The sequence below is a fragment of the Rhipicephalus sanguineus genome, chromosome 10 (assembly GCF_013339695.2).
Source record: "Rhipicephalus sanguineus isolate Rsan-2018 chromosome 10, BIME_Rsan_1.4, whole genome shotgun sequence".
Classification (NCBI taxonomy): domain Eukaryota; kingdom Metazoa; phylum Arthropoda; class Arachnida; order Ixodida; family Ixodidae; genus Rhipicephalus; species Rhipicephalus sanguineus.
In genome coordinates, this window is record NC_051185.1 from 109623511 (window position 1) to 109646456 (window position 22946).

At 46.5% G+C, this 22946-nt stretch overlaps 1 protein-coding gene across 1 annotated transcript in view; it reads right to left on the minus strand.

Annotated features, from left to right (window-relative positions):
* Positions 1–22643, minus strand: part of LOC119406647 (uncharacterized) — a 43330-nt gene extending 20687 nt beyond the window's left edge. The window contains exons 1-3 of the mRNA XM_037673379.2: positions 22476–22643; positions 11838–11908; positions 93–153 (exon numbers count right to left, since the gene is read on the minus strand). Of these exons, the coding sequence (XP_037529307.2) occupies positions 93–153; positions 11838–11908; positions 22476–22643 (300 nt within the window). The remainder of the gene's footprint in view (positions 1–92; positions 154–11837; positions 11909–22475) is intronic.
* Positions 22644–22946: the final 303 nt, after the last annotated feature.

Below are 22946 nucleotides of genomic sequence, written 5' to 3' on the forward strand. Positions count from 1 at the left end.
CACATGGTGGCCTTCTAGTCGCAAGTGGGCGCCCCCCCCCCTTGGCGGCTTCTGTGCCGCACAAGTTAGCAGATGACTGTATCAATGTATACCATCAACCAGCAGTTGATGGTAGGTACGCACACACCTAGGCACCTCGAGCACATGGAAAATCTGTGTAAGGCAGAAATGCAAAGCACAGTGTATTGATGAAGGCTGCGCCAGCTGCGCCTTGAGTAGGCCGTTCGGCAGCGCCATCTGTGTCGCATTTTCTGATGAGTTAAAATCGATGCACAAATTGGTGTCCTTTTCGCAGCTGTAACGAGCATTAAACACATTAAAATGAGTAAATTCCACATACTGAGTGTGTCGCAAGCGTGTACTATATATTATTTATTTCCCACCAATCAAAACGAAGAGCATAAGTCACGCACGCTACCTCACTTCCTGTAACAGAAATTGTCGTTGTGCGACGCTGCCATCGGCGCGGAAACCAATTTCGGAAGCAAATTAAAATATCAAACGCTTCGTTCTCGCCGCTTTCATTGGTGCCACAGCAGTCATCAAGACCCATAGAAAGCAAACGGCCGATAAAAACAACGTGCGTAATTGAGGGTGCAGGGCCCCTTTAATATGGAGTATCAGCTCCCGAACATTACCCTATGAATCATTGCTTATAATATTGCTTCGATTTACTTTCGACTAATGTGCTCAACTTTTACCTATTGTTGCACTTAAAAACACTGCAGTGCCACGTCTTCCAAAATTATGTTGTCTAAGTTAACAACAGAGGCCGTGAGGCGTGAACAGCGTGAGCGTAACCTCATGTTGCTGTAGGGAGTATGCACTGAAACTGAGCCGCAATGTGCCGCTGCGGTGCCCCGAGCCGGGCGCCATTTTTCACGTTGTGATGCAGCAGCCGCCCATGCTTGCTACTGTGCTTGCTGCGTTTATGTGATAGGTGTTGTGGGGTGTTTCCTGGCCTTCCGTGTCCTCGTGTGGTGCATTTTCAATACTCCGCTGTTGAAACTGTCTACTATTGCGTGTTCCATGGACTTGTAAAAGTGCCCAGACCGCAGCACGTTGTTGCGCGTCGAGCTACGATGGTCCACTGCGGTTGCTCCAACCGCACAAGAAACAAGCCCTTCGACGAGAACTTTCAACGGGTAGCAGGGGCGTAGCCAGAAATTTTTTTCGGGGGGGGGGGGTTCAACCATACTTTATATAAGTTCGTGCGTGTGTTTGTATGTGTGCGTGTATATATACGCAAGCAAAACTGAAAAATTTCGGGGGGGGGTTTGATCCCCCCAATCCCCCCCTTGGCTACGCCCCTGATGGGTAGGCAACGGGTGAAACTGGGACAGTGTGAGAAGACAACGGAGCTGTCATCAAGGCGCAGAGCTCTATGACTGAGCAGAATTCGTCGCGCAGACCTGGACAAGTCGGCGACTCATTAACGAGTTTGCGGGGCGCATTTCATCACAGGTGAGCGCGGTAGTAGCATAAATTATAGCTTTTTCGTGTTATTTTTTACGTGCTGCGCTGCAATGTACCGCCCATTTCAGGACGATCAGCTTGTTTCATGGACGAAGTAAACCCCGACTGGGTGCCGAACCTCTGGCTCGGCTACAAGTCCACAACGCACGCTAAAAGAAGGGCGAGCGACAGGTGCGATTTTTTTACGCGGTTAAGCAAGTGATTGGTACCTAATTTATTCCAGGTACAAGCGAATCAAGCAAAGGAGGAGCGCTAGTACACCCAACGTGTTGCACTTATATCAACGAGAGGAGAGCGCCAGCACAAAGGCGGTGCCCTTCGCGGCACCAACGGGGCAGAGGAGATTTCTGAGGGTACGAAGGCGTTGCTTAATGTTCATTTCTTCTTGCTTTCATTTCGCTTGGTTTTTACATTGGACCAACCCTTAGCTTTGCTTTAGTAGACCCTGCGTAGTGCGTCTGCGCAGTTGAACATACACGAGCCAGCACACATTACTCCAGTCCGCAACATTAAATGAAGGGGATGAAGAAGAAGAAGAAGAATGTTTTTATTTTCATTGAAATGATTTACAAAAATTGCTGCGAGAACATCCGGATCCGTAGCCGATATGGCTAGTTAAGGATCCGTTAAAGACATTGCATATTGTGGTTTATTTAGCGAGTACAATGTTGATATATAAGATTCAATCACAATCACATTTTACAATACGATCATGCAGAAAAAAAAAAAATAAAAAAGAACAGAGTCAATGTGTATGTACACAGAGTTATTAGTTCGGTATCAATATGGTGACTGGTAACTCCCCGATAGGAAGAGTTTTCTGAGTGATTGCGTCATATTTGGCAGGCATTTAATTAGGGTAGGGATACTGTTCCAGATTTTTGCACCAATAAAGGATACTGTTCGACGGCCGTAAACATTGTGGACTATCGGCAGGTTAAGATTTAGTTGTTCCGCCTGTCGAGTGTGACCTCTAGGTTTTATTAAGACTGATGAGTGAAGGGGCACATTTTTATTCATTATTTTGTGTACTAATGTTGCGCTTTTGTATTGCCTAGCCATATTAAAAGGCATTATGTTGAGATTTCTGAAAATTTCAGTCGATGGTGCATTCTTGGGTGCTGATGCAATGGTTCGTACAGCTCTCTTTTGCAAAATGTTAACGACGGAGCAATATGAAGCATATGTGTAGCTCCATGATTCAATGCAATAGGTTAGGTGAGAGTGAAAACGTTAAAGTATAATATACGGAGTGTGTGTAAGTTGAAGTAGTTCCTAGCTTTAAACAATGTAAAGCATGCAAAGCTTAGTTTTCTACACAAATTGTCTATATGTGATGTCCAGTGGAATGAAGGGTCTAGAGTCACGCCAAGGTAAGTATACGCGTTTACCTTGTCAATACGTGTTTCCCCAATGTACAGACCACATGTTTCAGGTATCACTTTTCGGTTAGAGGCGAAAACAACGTACTTGGTTTTTTTTGTGTTTAATAATAAATTGTTTTGTTTAAAACCACTGAGAAGTTGCTTGCAGTTCTTTATTGGCGAGTGATTCGGCTTCCTGAAGGGAGTGACGTGCTATAAGTAAGGCGGTATCATCTGCATATAGAGCTGCTTGCATATGGGTTAAGGATAGAGGGTAATCATTAATAAAGAGGGAGAACAAAATCGGTCCAAGTACTGAACCTTGCGGCACACCTGTTTCAACGAGTTTCCTGTTTGACTTGTTACCGAGTATTTGTACATACTGAGTCCGTTGCGACAAATAACTGCGAAAGAACTTTGAAGATATTCCTCTAAATCCATAGCGTTCGAGTTTGTTTAGCAATATACTGTGGTCCACGGAATCAAAAGCTTTTTTTATATCTAGGAAGACACCTATGACGAACTGGTTATCGTTTAATGCTCGGTTTACTGTTTCTGCCACAAAGCTTACCGCAGTAGCCGTACTGTGTTCTTTTCTAAAGCCATGTTGATTCGGAGTTAGGATACCGTATTTTGTAATAAAGTCCATCATTCTTTTGGCAACAAGCTTCTCAAAAAGAGTGTTCACGCAGGATAGAATCGTTATTGGGCGGTAATTTGCTATGTCGTCAGGGCATTCGCCTTTGTGGATTGGTGTCACCCTCCCTATCTTAAGCTGCTCGGGGTATACGCCTGTCGTGAAGGACTGGTTGAAAATAACAGCCAGAGGTATGGATAAGGTTTCAATGTTGTCCTTCAATATTTTAACTGGTATTTCATCATGTCCCATGGCTTTGTTTGATGACATCTGACGTACAATTGCAATAATTTCAGCTTCAGTAATTTCTCGGAAAAAGAAAGTATTCTTGTGAACAGTAGGGAATGGTGAGTTATATCTTGCGTTTTTACAGGTTGCCGACTGCTTTCCTATGGTTACGAAGTAATCATTAAATAGTTCTGCTAGTTCCGTTCCATTACAACCTACTATATTTAAGTTTGGTAAAACAGGTTGTTGGGGCTCCGGATTTACAACTGCCTTTATTATACGCCATATTTCTTTTGCGTTACCGTTAGCTTTCGTGATAAGGTTACTGTAATATTCCTTTTTTCGTTTTCTCATCATCGACAACGACAGATTGCGCGCGTTTCTGTATAATTCTTTATAATAACAGTTATCTCTATTTTGCTTCATTTTGGTCAGCCAATGTTCTCTTAATTTAATAACTTTGAGTATTTCTTCGTTCATCCAAGGGCAAACTGGTGTAGACAGGTACGCTGATCTGCGAGATTTACACTGTACTTTTATGCATCGTGATTGCAAGAGTGATGAAAAATTTGCGTAGGCTGCGTTCACATCCGTATCGCTTGAATCTAAAATTGCGTTTCCTGGATTGCCCGTGTACTCTTTTTGTAATCGATTCTAAATGGCTGTGCGGTACTTCGTTTCGCTGCCTCTAGATAAGCGCCAGAAACATAAATAAAAGTTGGGAAGTGGTCTGCCACGTTTTCTGATATCACGCCGGCAGTGATAGCTTCACTATCAATGTTTGACAAAATGTGGTCAATTGTTGTGGATGACGTTGGTGTAACTCGTGTTGGGGCTAAAATATGATTTATAAAGCCATAACTTAAAGCTAAGTGCTGATACTCCGCGCTTGTTCGTTTGCTTGTGTCTATATTAAAATCGCCACAAAGGACGACTTGCTTTTTCCCACTTGTAAAATGTTGTAAAGTATGTTCTAATTTGTCAAGAAAGGGCTGAATCTTCGCATCTGGTGGCCTGTACAAGACGCCCACGATGACGTTATTCGGCATTTCAACGAACAACATCTCTAGTTCTCCTAAATTTGTTTCCGTATTTTTTTCTAGCTTTTTAAAGGTTATATGTGATGATATGTACAGCGCCACGCCGCCGCCTCGGGAATGTGATTGTCTTGGAAGGGACACAAATTGATAACCAGTAATGTTTATGAATTCTCCGTCTTTCAACCATGTCTCGGATAGGGCTATAACATCGTATTTAACACTTTGTCGACTAATAAGTGCTATCATTTCGTCATAATTTTGGTTCAGACTTCGTACGTTGCAGTGTAAGAGGCGCAGCGTTGTGGAGCTGCCATATTTAATCGTATTAGGCGTAACGGTGTCCATGAGCATGCAGTTACTCAGAGTAAAAGTATTCAGTCAAATTAGACGATCTTGGACAGGTCCCCACAGGAAGCTATGTGAACCACGCTAGCATTTTCTGCTTTCCTAGCCAGTATTTCGGACTGAGGAACATACACAAACTTCCATCCCTTTTCTTTCTTTTGGCAATTGTCATGCCTAGCAATGCTTTGTACTCTGGACATAGATTCTAGTTGACGTAGACAGGACTGGTGCCAGGAAAGCCGATTTCATTGGTAAAGAACTTTTTCTTCTTTGCTGCTTGGAGTACTTTGTCCCGTGCTGCTCTAGATGAGAATTTAACGACTATGTTCTTTTTTTTCTTTCTCCTTTGTGGGCACACGATGCACTACGTCAATGTCACTGGGTGCGATCTGTGTTCCAACTTTGTTACCGATTCTCTGAACCACCTCAACCAGTGACTCGTCAGGTAGTTGGGGAATACCTTTGATTTCCAGATTATTATTCCTGCTGTACTGCTTAAGCTCAGCAAGTTCTTTCTGTGTAGCAGAAAGTGCCTGTTCTAGTTCGACTTTTTGTTTCTTTAAGGTGACATGCTCTTTCTTTAAGACTGCTAGTTCCTCCTTTGTTGCACGCATTTCTTCAAAGGCCGCATTCATATATTGTACGCTTTCCTTGAGGCTATCAATTTCTTTCTTCTGATTTGCATTCACTTCACAAACATATCGAAAGAGTTCTTTGATTGTGGTCGGCATCTTTTCACCCATTGTGAACAGCGAGCGATCCAAACTTGAAGGAAAAAGTAAATATAAAAAGAACACTACACACCTGCAAGTATTTGCGAAAGCGATTGAGCTTTTCGTCGAGGCGTTGTTGCCTGGATCGCTCGCTGTTCTAACAGGGACGGTTTGGCGCTTGTAGAATTTATAGGTTCCGGCCCGAGCTGGCGGTGGTCAGCGCAGGCGCAGATGCGGATTGGATGGGTGCTGCGGTGATGTCCGGTGCCGAGGGTTCCAGGATAAGCAATCGTTCGCTGCAGCTTGCGTCAGATACTGTGCGATACCCTGTTCCTCGGCCGGTGTCTTGACGGGGTGCCAATCTGCAAGTATTTGCGAAAGCGATTGAGCTTTTCGTCGAGGCGTTGTTGCCTGGATCGCTCGCTGGCACCCACAAGTGAACTCCTCCTAGGGGGCAGGGAGGCTGTGAACCTATACGCTGTGTTTTGAATATGTTTGTTCTTGGCGCGGGGGTGTGGAGAGACGCCGCTCCTGCCTTGAGCGCACTGGAGCATAAATAGTGAAATGCAATGCTCCACAGTCTCACAGGATGGGGATCGTGTTGGGTACAACCTGAAGTGTGCGTTCTTGCTTCCTCACAAATTACGGCATGCATTTCTTCTGCAGGTGACGAAGACTTCCCCTCTTCAGAAAGACCGGCTATGCAACACCTTGCAGGCCATGGGAGTAAGCTTAACGAAAGCTTACTTTCTTACTTAAGCGAGTATGAGACTGTGGAGCATTGCATTTCACTATTTATGCTCCAGTGCGCTCAAGGCAGGAGCGGCGTCTCTCCACACCCCCGCGCCAAGAACAAACATATTCAAAACACAGCGTATAGGTTCACAGCCTCCCTGCCCCCTAGGAGGAGTTCACTTGTGGGTGCCCCCCCCCCCCCCCCCCAGTAAAAATATCCTGGCGCTACCCCAGTCTCAAGGCCGTTTCAACTTCTGCCTGTGAATTCTCAAAGCCGAACAGATGCTGCATTCGAAACTGCTGACAATGAAGGTACGTGCAAATGCAGCACAAAATGATTTGCAAATGGAGAATTCATTTAGTCAGACCATTCAGACCAGTGCCTGCAAAGAAACTTTGTTGTTGCGTGAGTGCCACCAAATATTTCCCTTCCCAAGTAGATTGTTTCCCTTGTACTTGTTTTCACTGCGCAGCTGCTGAAGAAATCCACCCGCAAGTGGATCTGCAGAATAATAAAGCATCTGCAATTGAACAACACAGTTTTCTCTCTGGGGCTTCCAAATTTCATTTCCCTCAATGCCTTTCTGATTTTGGCGCAAGTGCTCTGAACACATGTAAAGACATTAATGTCCTTTGTTTCAGAAATAATCCCATAATGTGGAAGTAAGTTTGAAATACATAACGAAAATTTCAGTGTTAGTATCGATGAAAAATTCGTGAACAAGGGGAGCCGATGTTGGAGCCGATGTTTCGACAAGCAGACTTGTCTGAAGAGAATTGCGCTTGTCAAAACACCGGCTCCAGCGACACCACGCGTTCACGAATTTCTCTCTTCAAACTTCCACCTTCCCCTGAACGTCTGCCATTGTTGGTATGGGTGTGACAGTGTGCGGTACAGGACAACCATCAAGGGTGTGAAAAATTATGCATGCACTTTTTCCTGCAGTGGCGGGCTAATTGTATAACAAACAATTCGGTCTGACAAGTGCATTCAAGCTGCCATTTTATTTGTCATAAGTAGGGGTATGGGAATATTCGACATTCGAATCGAATAATACCTAATCGAATAAGTCGATTTTCCGTTTTCCGATATCTCCTTTTTCAAGCATGAAGTAGGACCATTTTAGTAAGCAGGGAGTACTTCACGCGCTTCTAGCAATGTTGTTGCAAACTGGAAGTATCTATGTACCTGGTGCTTGAGTGGATGCAGGAATTTTGTGTTTGAATTGAGTGCTTAGAGCGTGAAGTGCTAGTAGTGCTCGTTCCTCGAGGTGACAACAATATCTACTGAAGGAATGTATGGCTCCACAAAATCAGGAGCAAGACATTTGTGCCCACATAGAACACCTGGCTATGCGAAGTAAGTGATTTTGCAGTGTTTATAACTTCAATACGCATTTCGCCTGGCCGGCGTGCTTTTGTTCGTGCATCTGCATAAACCATTATCTCAGCAATGCTATTATTGTTTCGGCAATCTTTATGCTGTAGATTCATGCGTAGTGATCATTGTAGAGTCACGCCCCGTATTTCTCACAATAAATAGCTGGGGACCCCAGTACATCTGCGTTTGTTTATCTCACCGGGGTGGCATAAACACTAAAAAGCTCACAAGGAAAGGACCATTGCGGACTACGTTTTTGCCACTCCTTGCCATGTTTTGCCGCACTGCTATCCGCGAGGTCGATCAAGGATTTTTCGTTGAAGCATTCCGCGTGATATCTTGAATGTTTTAGACGAGTTTGAGTAAATAATACTGCAAGACACCGGGTGGAAAAAAAATTGGCGAAGCTTGCACTAAGCCGCGCAAGACTTGAAACAGCGAAACTGGACGATTCTGAAGACTAATCTGGTTGCTTCTAGGTCGTTCCTAGGCTTTATCTAGGTGATGCTAGGTTGTTTCTACCATGAGTCTCAGCGCAGAGAGGTTCGACTTAAACCACAGACAGTCACAGACACGACACGGATGTCGAAACTGCAGAGACAGAACCTCGCGCTGAAAGCAAGCGTTCGCACCTATCATAGATCTACAGGCACGTCTTCGTTGGCATAGGCCTTCCATCGCTTCGAGCTCTTCTTGCAGCCGCCATTGCATTGCAGTAAAAGGGGGACGGCTTTGAATAAATGCATTTCTTTAAAAACAGATAAACATTACAATGGGCGAGACACTGGGCATGCTATATTTCCCAGATCTTGAAATGTACTCTGGTTGCTAATATTCCACACATGCTGTACAACTCTATCGCCTAAGTAAACCTATAAGAATACATTAAAAACTGAGTAAGCTTAGTTAAAAATACCGAGTAACCGTACGAATACTTCCGAACGCTTACAAACGCAATGAAACTAATAATAGCGCGTATTTTGCACTGCGTACTATAGGTACCCAATGAGGTATCCTAAATTAGAAGTAAGCTCCCAACATGCCTGTTTTTTCTTTTTTCGAACTAGAAAACAGGCACTATTAGCTCCCCGAAATATCACCTCTACTTCAAGTTAAGCTGAATTTCAGAACGGGCAAAGAACGAAAAAATAAATGCCCTGCACGACAGCTGCAGTGAGAACTGCTCAGAAGTTGCTTCGAAAACGAAAGCGTTTGATTTCAACGTTTAACGTGGTCCGGGCTCGTTCAAGTCCCTGTAGTTTGATATTTGCTGAGCATCTTGGGCCCCAGATGTTAACATTTAGCGGGTCAAGCGCGCACTCAATTTGGTTTCAGGTGTCTGCAAGGTACACGGGAGCAAGCGGCGCCTTGTCTGCTAGCACTGCTCCTTGGACCCCTCGAGAAGGCGCGCGTGTAGTTGTCGCTATATTTCAAAAACAGAGGAGCCTAAAGTTGAACTAGAGGACTAGGTTCAATTCCATAGAGTTCTGAACAGTCATTATTGCCCGGTAACATGAATAACGGTCTCAAACTGCATTCGAAAGCGAAATTTGAGGTTAAATGTTGTCATATAAGCGCCGATTTTGAAAATAGGCATTTATAGGCACTTACATACGACCTTAGGTACAAACGCCGAAAATACGTATTTTTAGGCACAATAACCATACTACTAAAGTCCTTCTTAACCTCTAATGCATGCTTATATATCACAGTGGGGCAATAGGATCGCAAGGAACAAAATAGCCATTTGCCTAAAATCTGGTCTCTAGTGATCACCGTACTCACCACTACGACGTCGGTTGGTAGGTCCAGCAGGGGCGGACAGCCATCGACGTGTAAGCCCGCGCTGTCACCCCTTGCGGATTCTCCGAGGCGCGAGCCAAGAAAAGCCACACCGGCGCCGACTAACACTAGAACTGCGACGCAGGCCACGATCGGCAGGACGACACTGCATTCAGTGCAGCTTGTACAATATAGCGGTCGTCCTATAGGCACGCATATGAATTTTCTAATTGAGCGAACATGAATTAAATCTGGAGGCTCTTGTGGAATAACCAGCACGGGCGAAATCTGAACGGATGGTAGCGTGTTCATTTGGGCTGGTTCGTGCATGTTGTCAAGCTGCAGAATATTGAACAGCGTGAACACAGGATGAACAAGACACCGACACGACGGAGCCCATAGCACTGTTTGACGAGACGTCAACGCGTGCTTGCGGTACGTCTTCTATGCATTTTCACGTCATCATCTTTCTGCGGCAACGTTTTACAGGGAAAGCTGTTATTAGATCACAACAAGGGCCGTTTTTGGCGCCGTAGTTGTGCTCCGCCGCCGCCGGTGTCCGTAACCACTATTGCTCGAAATAAGAAAAAAAAAACGAAATAAGAAAAAATTTCCACGATGGAACAAGGCTCGAACCTGGGCCTTCTGCGTGGGAGCGGAGTATCATACCTCAGAGCCATGCCGGTGCTTGAAACTGCTTTGCAAAAAGACCCTATACAGGCTTTGTGTCATCAGGCATCACAGTAAAATAACAACCAAGTGTCACACAACACGAATTCTGTAACCAGGCGTCACACAATGAGAATTGCGCAACGAGTGGGTTGTTGAATGCTTCCAACCCATTACAAAGGGCTCTGCCACAATTCTTCATCGTCATTAGCCACAGCGTCAACAAAGTGCACAAAATGCCTTACAGGTGTTTAGCAAGTACCACGGTTCTGCGCAGAATGACAAAATATTGCGTAGTGGCTGCTTCCTTACTTCACAAAAATTTTGATTTATAGCGTAGTGGGTTCCTCGCAAGTGCACTTCTATTGGTTGCCAAGGACGCCCATAAGGCTTCCATGATTCATTTCCTCAGGGTCTCAACAAAGTTAATTCTCTCTCTCTATCTCTTTCTCACGTTAGCGTATGTTATAAGGCGTGGTGGGAGAGCGAAATAACGACCGGCCGTCACACAATGCGAATTACGTAACTAGTGGGTCATTTAAAGCTTCCAACCATTACAAAAGGCTCAGTCATAATTCTTCATCGTCATCAGCCGTCGCATCTAGAAATTGCATATAATGCCTTACAGATGGTACCTCGCTTCTCCGCAGAATGACGAGTAATGTCGTGGTGGGTGCTTTCCAACTTCACAAAAATTATGATTTGTGGCGTAGTGGGTACGTTGCTAGTGTACTTGTATTAGTAACCACAAGAGAGTTTACAACGGGCTCTAGAAATGCCACTCTTCGAGCTTTCGCTGTGACTGTGCTGCGCTTTCCGCGCAGGCCTGGCGTTTTGTTTTCAAAAGAAACATTCATTTGGCAGTCAGCGCTCTTGTTTTATTTGTTCGTTTGTCTCCTTCTTCTAGTCTCGCAGTTTCATCATGAGATGTGAAAAAATGGTGGTGATGGTACACAGATATGCAGAGTATAGAACTGGTATACCGAGCTGCAAAGAGCTCAGCATTTCAAACATGAGTGAGTGGTACCGATATAAGGGAGGATGTCAGCTACAGGACGTATTCATTTGCGTATGTCAGTCAGGACGCGACTAAAATATTTAGCAGCTGATTCTCAGCAATGTTACCATTGGCGCACAGCATGTTGAAGTAAAAGAGTGAAAGATATATGGCTGCGAAAACAGTGAACTAGCGGTTAGAAATAACGCCCAATAATAGAAGCGAACCGGCACGTGAAAGAACTTCTTTGAAAGTACTGATGTTTATCAGTCAAGCAGAATGCAGCTGATAACTACAGTTGCTTGTAATAGACAGGATCTCCGTGTGACACAGGCCAACATATTTATTTCCAGGCGTTTAAAGCCACGTTTTTCTTTTCCCAAGTTGAAATACCCTGGCGTATCTTTGCGTATTTACTTTTTCTCTTTTGTTCATTAGCAACGTACACAAAACGTGGAGTCCATACTCACCTGCTCGGTTTCCTACGCTCGTTCACGGGAACGGCTGCCGCCTCGTGCGAGGACGCAGGCTGTAGCTTGGCCTGCGAGCGTACCGGTCCATATAAGGCACAAAGCTTGCAGGAAGCGCGCTGAGCTATCCCTTCCTTTCCTTAAATATAGGTGTGTGCTTAGGCGTGCGCAGGCTTCTCCATTAGAGGAGGCCGAGTTTCACCATAGCCCCCCCCCCCCCCCGACCAACCCCCACTTGCTGGTCGAGTCGAAAAGACAAGCTTTGCAATCGATGCAAACATCATAACGAATCAATGATGTGCTTTTCACAACGGCCTGTTCGTTGTCCCCGGCTTACTGGGGGTAAAAGGTGGGAAGCAGTAAACAGTGCTTGGAATGCACTATCAGAGCTCTTCGGCCGCCACGAAGAAGATGGCTTTCGCCTCTGAGTCGTCTTAAGCGAATGCATAAGCGACTCCGTGAGTTTTGCCTAAGCGCCTGATGTCCAGGACTAGTTGATCTTGCGCGCGCGGTGACTTCAGGGGCTGCAGTGCGTCTCGCGAGTTGAAATTTGCCAATGAAGAAAGTACCTTACTAATGGAAAAACTACTACATTTATCAAGGAAAGGCAAACACATGCTCTCTGCACATAATGTATACCTGTGCGGCGCTACACAGAGCTGTCGTGTGCCACCGTTACGCTTGTTTAGTTAATTTCAGAAGAAGTTATCAAGCAGCAAAATATGCAGTTAATAGATGTGTATAAGCCACCGGAAAAAAATTCTGTGCTCTAGAAGAAGATACACGAACTCACCCTTAATGCTCTTTTATGCAATTTTTTCATTGCTGTGATTTTTCCGGATTCTATTTGCGAAAAGGAATAGCCGGTGCTATATAAAGTGTTAACATCATCTACACAAAAATTAATTAAAACAAAAGGTATTAAGAGCTAGACGGCTCGTGCAAATGCTTACAGCGCGCTGCCTGGCAAGCAAGCGCTACCTCCGTAAAAGGGCGTCTGCTATGCAGGACCAAGGTAGGTGGCACCACGTTCAAAAAGACAGTGCGAAGGAGAGGGTGACCGAGAGGAACGAGAGCGGAGGAGGAGAGTGTAGCTGCTTTCCGAATTTGGGGGGTTATAGCGCGCTCGCTCACGATCACACTGAAAGTGAGCCGCGCGTTCGGAGAGAAAAAAAAAGCGCTCAAGCTCACGAGGCGCACGTAACGTCCCTTCTTTCCCCCGCGCCCTTCTTAGCTCCGAGCGCGCTCGTCGGGACGAGAGAAGACAGAAAGCAATTACAGCGTGTGACAAGTATCTGTAACACCGCTCGTACTTGACAGATTTTAAAAATTTCTTGCGGCGGTGAGGCAATAAACTCATTTAATGAAGCCAATCAATGGCTACTTGGAAAAGTGTTGCAGGGCCCCTTTAAGCTAAATAAAGAACGACGTCATGAGACAGCATGATGCCATTAGGGCTGCCAGTGTTGCTTTCGCATGATGAATGCATCAGTGCCATAGTCAACCCCAGAAGTCCTTTAGACATGGCCAGAGGATTTTAGGCCTAACTTGGTAAAGCTGCCAATAACAAACAACTTCATAGATCTATTTCACAAAACACGGGCATCGGCCTTCAGGAAGTTGCGGGATTTAACGCTGTATTTCTAACAGTTCTTATTGATTCTCCGACTCATAAGGTATATAATATTTAACTTATTCCAACACTTCCATAACTTAAGAAGATATGACCACCACGAGCTTACTCAACGCTTTCCGGTGTTTCTTCTCGCGGCGGAGACTTTCTTCGGTGATATATTCACACAGCGCCTTAGTATTAAACAAGAGCGAGAGAAAGATTTCTAGAGTGTGGCAAAAGGCTAAAAAGAATAAAACAAGGAAAATACCAGTTATAAACGCCAACACAACTATGAAAAGAAATAGCAAAACAGCCCCGAACGAGACAAAATCACAAACGTCTTTCTTAAGAGATATGCTGAGCTAACATTACATTATCCAACAGTCATCTATGAAAGCTCTCTAACCAGTTGTACTCTACCAAATTACTGGAACGTCGCAAAAATTATTCCAGTGCACAAGTCAGTAAATGAAAATAAACCTCTCAACTTTCGGCCCATCTCACTTACTTGCACTTGCTCTAAACTGCTTGGGGATATTATCCTTGAACACGTGAATACTTTCCTCGAGCAAAATAGCATTCTATCGCCAGTGCAGCATGGGTTCCGGCAGTGGTTATCCACAGTCGCTCAGCTAGTTGAGCTATTTCTAGACATCTCCATTAGTATATTTAACCAATACTAAAGATACCTTATTTTTCTTCATATTTCAAAAGCTTTTGCTTGCGTGTGAGATAAAAAAGTAATGCTCGAATTAGAACAAACATTAGGTAAGGGGCCTAATAGTGGATGGATAAAGTAATACCCATCGAAGCAGACGGAATTTGTACAAATGAGACATGCCTATTCTAAATTATCTAGTGCCACATCCGGAATGCCCCAGGGTAGCCTTTTAGCTCTTGCACTAATTCTAATCTTTATTCATGATTTGCCCACCGACATAAGCGTCAACACAAGACTCTTTTTGCTGGTGACTGCATACTCTACAAAGAAATTACTGTTCCAAGAGACGCCCCGCCACGGTGGTCTAGTGGTTATGGCGCTCGACTGCTGACCCGGAAGTCGCGGGATGGAATCCCGGCCGCGGCGGCTGCATTTCCGATGGAGGCGAAAATGTTTGAGGCCTGTGTACTTAGATTTATGTGCAAGTTAAAATAACCCCAGGTGGTCGAAATTTCCGGAGCCCTCCACTACGGCGTCCCTCATAATCATAGCGTGGTTTTGGGACGTTAAACCCCAGATATTATTATGTTCCAAGAGACCACATAACTCTAAACAATGCTATGAAAACAGTCGCCGCATAATGTACGAACTGGCAAATGAGCATTAATATTAAAGAAAAACGCTTTCTTTTGCGAGTAACAAGGAAACATCACGCACACGAGTTTCCTTATGCCATAAAAAGGGCCGTAAACCGGGTGGGGGCAGTCGCCCCCACAGATTCAATACCAGTGGGAACAAGCCCCACACCCAAAGGTGTTGCAACACCTCCTCCCTCGCCTGCTTCTCCCCTGGTACCACCCGTGAGGCTACAGACTCATTTGGCTAGTGAAAGGGTGCTACCTTACTTCACGATCTGGAAGCCAGTGACTTCATTCTGGCACTCTACTTGTCGGTGATTTTTCTGTGTAAAGAGCACTGCATGTTTTCTTCTGGTTCAACGTATCTTCCGTCCTGAAGTATATCTCGAGGAAGTAAAGGTTGGGGCTCTATTTTGCAGCTCTTGCAGGAGAACGTCTCAGCGGCACGACTTTAGGATGCCTATCGCTCTCTCCCTCTTTTCTTGCTACTATCAAAGCTTATGAAAAGCAATAACATAAAAGGACGGTGTAAGAATGTTTCCACATAAGCAAGACTTTAACTATGAACCTATCCGAGGATGTAGGGTGTGTTGTGGGGTCTGACCTCCCTTTATCTGCGTTCTTGCGTGTGTTTGTATGTCTGCGCGTATATATATACACATAAAAAATGAAATAATAATTTCAAGGCGGTGGGGGCTGAACCCCTCCTCCCAAACCCCCTACTGGCTTGGCCACTGAACTTATCGCTCGAAATGTTCGCTTTCTTCCGGATCCGCCCAGACCTCCTTGGTTCTTAACACATAATGACCGTAATGAAAAATAGGAAAGTGAAAGCGCGGCCCACTGTATTGTTGCTGAAGGGCTGCGATCGCGTTCCTTATCAACTCATCAGGCATGTCACCCCCAAGCATACGGCGAGCTCTCATGGGCAGACACCGGGAAGAATTGACTATTTATATTGTTGAGGTGTTTATTAGACGGCAGTCGGCAACGATGCTCAATGGCGACAGTCAAGGAAGAACACAGGCTTAGAGCGCGAGCGGGAGGAGCCAAAGAGGACGACCCACTAGAAGGCTATAGAGAGCGCAACCCATTACTCATCTCAAAGGCTTCGCTACAATTACCCCGGGTACGAAAAGGGAGCCGTCCGGCGACCTAACAGCTCGTCACTATGAGTGGGTCATAGTAGGCCTTGAGGCGCTCCACGTTGACTATGTCGCGCCCTCGACGGCGCATGTCCGAAGATGGTTCGATGGGTTCGATCACGTAGTTGACCGGGGATGTGCGCTCGACGACCCGATAGGGGCCTTCGTATTTCGGCAGTAGTTTTGAAGAGAGGCCAGTTGCAGTGGTAGGGACCGAGAGCCATACGAGCGCTCCAGGGAGGAACGTGGACTCAGAAGTGGTAGTGCCACCGCGAATGCTCTTCTGCCGCTCTTGTTCCTGCGTTGTAAAAGTCTTGGCAAGCTCGCGACACTCTTCCGCAAGCCTGGCTGTGTCAGAAATCGGCGCACACTCAGTTGAATCCGGCTTGTATGGGAGTATCGTGTCGATGGTGTGCGACGGGTGCCTTCCGTACAATAAGAAGGGTGAAAAACCAGTTGTGCTTTGAGGGGCGGTATTATAGGCGTAGGTGACGAAGGGCAGAATGACATCCCAATTTGTGTGATCGGCGGCGACGTACATTGAGACCATGTCGCCGAGCGTGCGGTTAAAGCGTTCGGTTAGACCATTCGTCTGCGGGTGGTAAGCAATAGTTTTGCGGTGAACAGCATGGCACTCTTTGAGAATGGCTTCGACGACTTCCGACAAGAAGACACGGCCTCGATCGCTGAGAAGCTCCTGGGGTGGACCGTGACGCAGCATGAATCGGTGTAGCAGGAAGGAGGCAACATCGCGTGCTGTAGCCGCTGGGAGGGCGGCGGTTTCGGCGTATCGCGTTAGATGGTCAACAGCGACGATGGCCCAGCGGTTACCAGCCGATGTCAGAGGAAGTGGTCCGTACAAGTCGATGCCCACGCGCCCGAACGGACGGTTAGGGCAAGGTAATGTTTGTAGATGTGCGGGTGACACGTGCGTTGAAGGTTTTCGGCGTTGGCAATCGAAGCAGGAGCGAACGAACTTCTGCACGTAGCGGTACATCCCTCGCCAGAAGTATCGTTGTCGAATGCGGTGGTAAGTTTTGGATACCCCAGAGTGCGCGCATTGCCGGTCAGAGTGGAAGGACTCACATATTTCAGAACGCAGACTGCGGGGTATCACAAGTAGCCACTGGCGGCCATCGGCGTTGTAATTGCGTCGGTGCAGTAGGTCGTCACGAATGGCGAAATGGTGGGCTTGACGACGCAACGCGCGAGTGGTTGGTGTTGCCGACGGATCAGTGAGCAAGTCTATCAGCGAGGCGATCCATTTATCCTTGCGCTGTTTGGTAGCGATGGTGTGAACGAGGATGGAAGAAACAACAATGTTACGTGACGAGCAGGGGGCATTGTCGTCAGGCAAGGGGGACTGCGAGAGGGCGTCGGCGTCAGCATGCTGGCGTCCGTTGCGGTACAGCACGCGGATATTGTAGTCCTGTAGGTGAAGTGCCCAGCGGGCGAGGCGGCCTGAGGGATCCTTCAATGACGACAACCAGCATAGTGCATGATGGTCGGTGATGGCATCAAATGGGTGACCATACAAATAGGGTCGGAACTTCGTAAGGGCCCATATGATCGCTAGGCATTCCTTTTCGGTGACGGTGTAATTGGTCTCGGCTTTAGTAAGCGTACGACTTGCATATGCCACGACATATTCAGGGAACCCTGGTTTGCGCTGCGTAAGGACAGCGCCAAGACCAACACCGCTGGCGTCTGTGTGTACCTCTGTAGGGGCCGTAGGGTCGTAGTGGCGTAGTATGGGAGGCGACGTCAACAAACGACGGAGCTTTGCAAAAGCGTCGTCGCACTCTGACGACCACGAATGGAGGGGCCCGTTACTTCCGAGGAGCTTCGTCAGCGGCGATACGATAGTCGCGAAGTTTCGAATGAAGCACCGAAAGTAGGAACACAGTCCTACGAAACTGCGCAGTTCTTTGACGGACGTAGATTTCGGGAACTCGGTCACGGCCCGAAGCTTCGCTGGATCGGGGAGAATTCCGTCCTTGGACACGACGTAGCCGAGTATTGTAAGCTGCCGTGCTGCAAATTGGCACTTCTTTAGATTCAGTTGCAGACCAGCGTTGCTCAAACGCGACAACACATGCCGGAGGCGTTGAAGATGTGTGGAGAAGTCTGGAGCGAAAACGACGACGTCGTCGAGGTAGCACAAGCACGTGTGCCATTTCAGGTTGCGCAGAATAGTATCCATCATGCGCTCGAAGGTGGCGGGCGCATTACACAGCCCAAACGGCATGACGTTGAATTCGTACAAGCCGTCGGGCGTGACAATATATATATACGCTGTTCTGCAAGGTTTCTTCCTTGTATGTTCTTTTTCAAACCACAGACACGTCCCCCGACTGCATTTTCGAATCAAATTGCGTTCCCCTCTCCTCATTTTCTCTCTGTATCGCTGCTTTCGCAACATGTTCCCCAATCAGCGTGCGTTGGATGCGACATGCCTATGAGGCATGACGTTCCCGAAGTAATTTTTGAAAAGGCTTCGAGGCGTGGGTGTCCTCACTGGAAAGGGGGGGGAGGGTGGGTCATGTGTGAACTCAGTGACACAGAATTAACATTTGCGTTCCTAGTCTGCAGACAAAGTCACCTTCTCGGAAGTGCTTGCTGCAAGCACGTGCGCGGGACTTCGGTTCATTCCCTTTCCAAGCTTTATGAGCCATGTGTCGTTATGTTGGTTACCTTTGAGGTAAAACCGTAAATGTGAAATTACACCCTGCTTCTTTACAAGCGTGGTGCATTAATTGTGGCCCACAGCACCAGAGCACCATGCCGCCGAAAACATTGGTCACGCTTTCCAAGCTCTTGTTCTTTCTAGACGCCAGTGCAAACGAATTGGTTGTGAAACAATCTGATAGAAGTGGGAAACTCAAAGAAAAAACGCGCTCGGGCGGCCGGCTTCCCTTCGTCAGAACAAGGTTTCGTGAAGCAAGGTGGTCCAACTTAGCACGTCACAACGACTGCAGCGCCCGTATCTCCAGTGGTGGCCTCATGCACAATAACACTAAAGACTAGAGCTGTAATGACAGATTATCATATGGCGATCGCATTCATGACAGTTTACTGTAAACTAAGCTTTAACCAGCGAGAAAACAGCGAAAAACTGTAGGACATATGTACTAACGGCCCTTCAAGTTTCTCGTAGTGATCACAAACGCAGTCCGGCCGCGTTTCGTCAAGAGCTATTCATCGTGATATCCCCTTCATTGGTTTTTTTTATTTTGCTTCTGCCGGTGAGCGCGGTGCTAATAACAGCAGCCGGGTGTAGTTTGACCCCAGTGCTGTTGACGTCGTTCATACGAGCGAGCTTCGCAGCAATTTTGCGTCGGATTTCACACGTGCTCTGCCACTGTCCTGCAGCGAACTATTGTGATTCGATGGTTTTGATCACATGGTGAAGTTTTCCTCACTGGCACCCTCGCACATGCTCTTCGGATGCGTGCCGCATTCTTAGGGCGGATTGAGTAGCTCTGCATGCCCCTGCTCTCATTAATGTGCAGCGCCTCTCCTCACTGCACGACGTCTCTGCTCCTGTTCTCCCGCCATAATCCATTATTAAAAACACAAAATGAAATACGGGTGTGCATAAACAGTATTCGGCAATCGGACGCCTCGTATGTCGTCGACCAAAGCGAGGCTTCGCTTTCCGTCGGTTGCTCCTGCAGACATCGTACACAGAAAGAGCTGCCGCAAGAGCACGGGGAATCACTTAGGACTCACTGAAATGCAATCCTGCCTCGGTAGCGAGTTCTTCGCTGCGAGGTTCAAAGTCTGAAAGCATATCGATCGTGCCAATCACGAAAGCCGCAGCCATTTGCACACGTGTTAACGTATCATGGCGCCTCCTAATCCGCTTAGAGCAATGATATTCGTGACCACAACGCGTCGGCATCGAGTCTGGGGCGAAATAAATTGAGTAAGAGATATTCGGTCTTTGCTTACAAATATCACCACTAAATATTCATCTGTTCACACCCAACAAAAACCGCACGCATTCTTGAACCCCCCTGTTTATTCTAGCTGAACTTCATATTTCTCGTTAGTGTCCCTTCAAGGTCCCTATAAGTGGCTGTGCGTATCGGACGCCCAAGCGGGAAAGTTACACGAGAAAACACTTATACGCACATGTTTTACCCATTACCTCGGGAGAGATGGCGGATCAAGAACATCGACTTCACTGACGGCTTGAATGACGCGGTGAGCTACCACGATACTTCCTTTTCTGTTAATAGCCTCAAGGTTTCGTGTTTGATATTCCACGTAAACGTGTTATGGTGGCTACATGAGATGGCATCGGCGTCATCTAGTCGATATAGACTCCGAATGAGGCACGAAACAGAGAAAATAGGCTGAGGGCGCTGCGAGCGAACTAGAGAGGGAGTGTCTAATCTCGCGACAGCCGAGAAAGTTTCAGAAAATAATTTGACCGGGCATTCGCGTGATAGTGGTACTCGGAAACCGCGTCCTGATTCGTGATAAATTTTCCCAGAAAGCATGAGTAGTGCACACGCACAAACACTATTCGTGACGTCGACGAAGACAGCAGTCAGCGTGTCCAACATGAAACTCTTTATTTGGCCGAACTTGTGGCCGGGAAACTGAAAGTCAAACTACAGCAATACACACTGTACACTGACAGCGGCGAACAGAGCGGCGGCCGTCGGAAAACTGCTCATGGCTGGGACGCGCCGTCTTTTATACATCACGCATCGAACTTTCCCGTCTTATCACTGGTGGTCGTGCAAGCTCTAGAATAATCTAGACTATTCGCGTCCTGCGCGCAATCTTAACAAAGCGATCTTTTACAATCGCGAAGCTTCTCGAGCACTGCGGCGTGGTCAGCGTCGAGCGTTGCTAACCATCTCTGTTGGTCAAACCCGAATGCATCAAAATAAAACACGCCAGTAATGATGGCGCAACATGTTTAGAAACCATTTTCACGTGCGACATGCGGCCCCGTACAGCGTTACTCGCTAATGGGCTATTACTGCGGCAAAGCAGTCAGGAAGGTTCGGTGCATACTACCGCGGAGTGGCGTTCATTTCATACGTCGATTCTACTTCACGCAGTTTTCTACAGCAGGCACAGGATTTCCAACGCATCATTCATGCACGGTCTAAACCTTTCACACCGCGGAAAAAAATGAGGTGGCGAGCATTTGGCAATTCCATGATTTGAAAAAGTATTTTGGTTTTATATACATTTCAGTGTTCCTTATTTAGTGCGCTGCGACGAAAACGGCACGGGGCGTGCGTCCATACGTTCTATCTTTCGCTACGATAGCAGACGGGTGTACCCTCCTCCGGCAGTCTTTAATCGCACAATCCGCCATCTATAGTTCGTGGGTATTGTGAATACACTTTACGCCTAATATGCAGGCAAACCTAATAGTACAAAATTTGTTATATAAGCTTTTTCAAGCCGAGAACGAATCGAGTCGATAAAGATATTCAATTTGCATTTCAGAAGCAAAATACTTCGATGCATTTGTCCAATAAGAAAAACCAGGTGGTTTGCTTTCACTGCTAACATAGACGTTTTTAAACGCAAATAAATTGGGACGAGAAGTACTTTAAATGCTTACTCGCGAATCCAGTCTCCATGATAACTTACCAAATGGGGATAAACAGATACAGAAAAAATCGTAACCATGTTCAATTAAACAGCCGCTATTTACGCTGTCGACCGTCGCGTACCGATGTAACTGCCCACTTCCAGTGAAATCACTGCCGAGTTTTTCAGTGCTTTTCTTGAATAAAAAGAAAAATAGTTTTGTAGTAGTAATGAAGCATATGGAGTTGAGCCGATAAATTCAGCACTGGGCGAAGACTTGAAGCACCACCTGGTTAGAATTAATTTCAGACCGTCGCTGCACACGACAAAATAAGTGACATTTGTTCCATTAAATATCTTGGTACTCGTGGGTATTCTTGGTATTCTTGGTATTCGCAAGACCCACGAACTGTAGATGCCGCGCTGTGTGGTTAAAGATGGCGCCCGGACGAGTGTCAACCCGCCTACTAGCATAGGGAAAGATATGATGGTCGGACGCACACCCCGTGCTGCTTTGATTGGATGAACTCATGAACTGAACCGAAATTAATATGAGACCGAAATACTTTTCAAATTATGAAAAATGCTAAATGCTCGCCACCTCATTATTTGCCAGGGTGTGGAGGTTATATTTCAGACTTCCCCAGGGTACTTCGCGGCGTATTTTCACGAAAACGTCGCGTCCAGAGGGTCCGGTTTGTACACATATGCAGGAAACATGCAAAGTCCTAGTGTTTCTTTCCTGTCGCCGCGTAACAATCAATCAGGCTACCACAGCCGAACGAAGGAGCGGCTGCCAAAGCTGCCAGTTTGTCGTTTGCTGACCCTCCTCCCGGTGGTTCTCCTAACATCCGGTTGGTGGGTGACAGCCTACGGGCATTGCAAATTCTGGTATAAAGGCACTAATCTCCCACATGGCACCATTACTAACAATGATTTGGTCTACGTTATCATACACACCTGTGCGTGGTATGTATGATAACATAGACCAAATTCGACGAAAAACATGCTTACCTTTTCGGAACCAGTGGACTTGCAAGCATCCGCAATCAGATCCCAACCTTTGGTCGGTGGCGAAGCTTTCCCGACTAATGGCTCAAAGCCACCAGCCTTATTGTCGGACGACGTCGCTTTTGTACCGCTGTCTTGACCACTAACCTTGCCAGTAGACTTCCCAGGCATCATGTGGTAGGATTGAGCCCCACTTACTGGTGCACTGCGACACAAGTGCCTTGTGTGACATATGTGAGTGGACAGGTTCGCCGGTTGAAGCGTTGAATCAACGGAACAAGATAATGCTGACCCAAGAGATGGAGAAACATACGCGTTGCTCGTCTCCTTCTTTTTGCAGCGCTTGTTTACTTATTCAGTAATGCGAAATAAACTAACCGAACAATTATCTATTCGAGACCACTAAAGCGCATGCAGCAGTGATGCAGTGATCGCTTTCTGGACTAAGTTGCCACCAGATGAAAAAAATTGAAG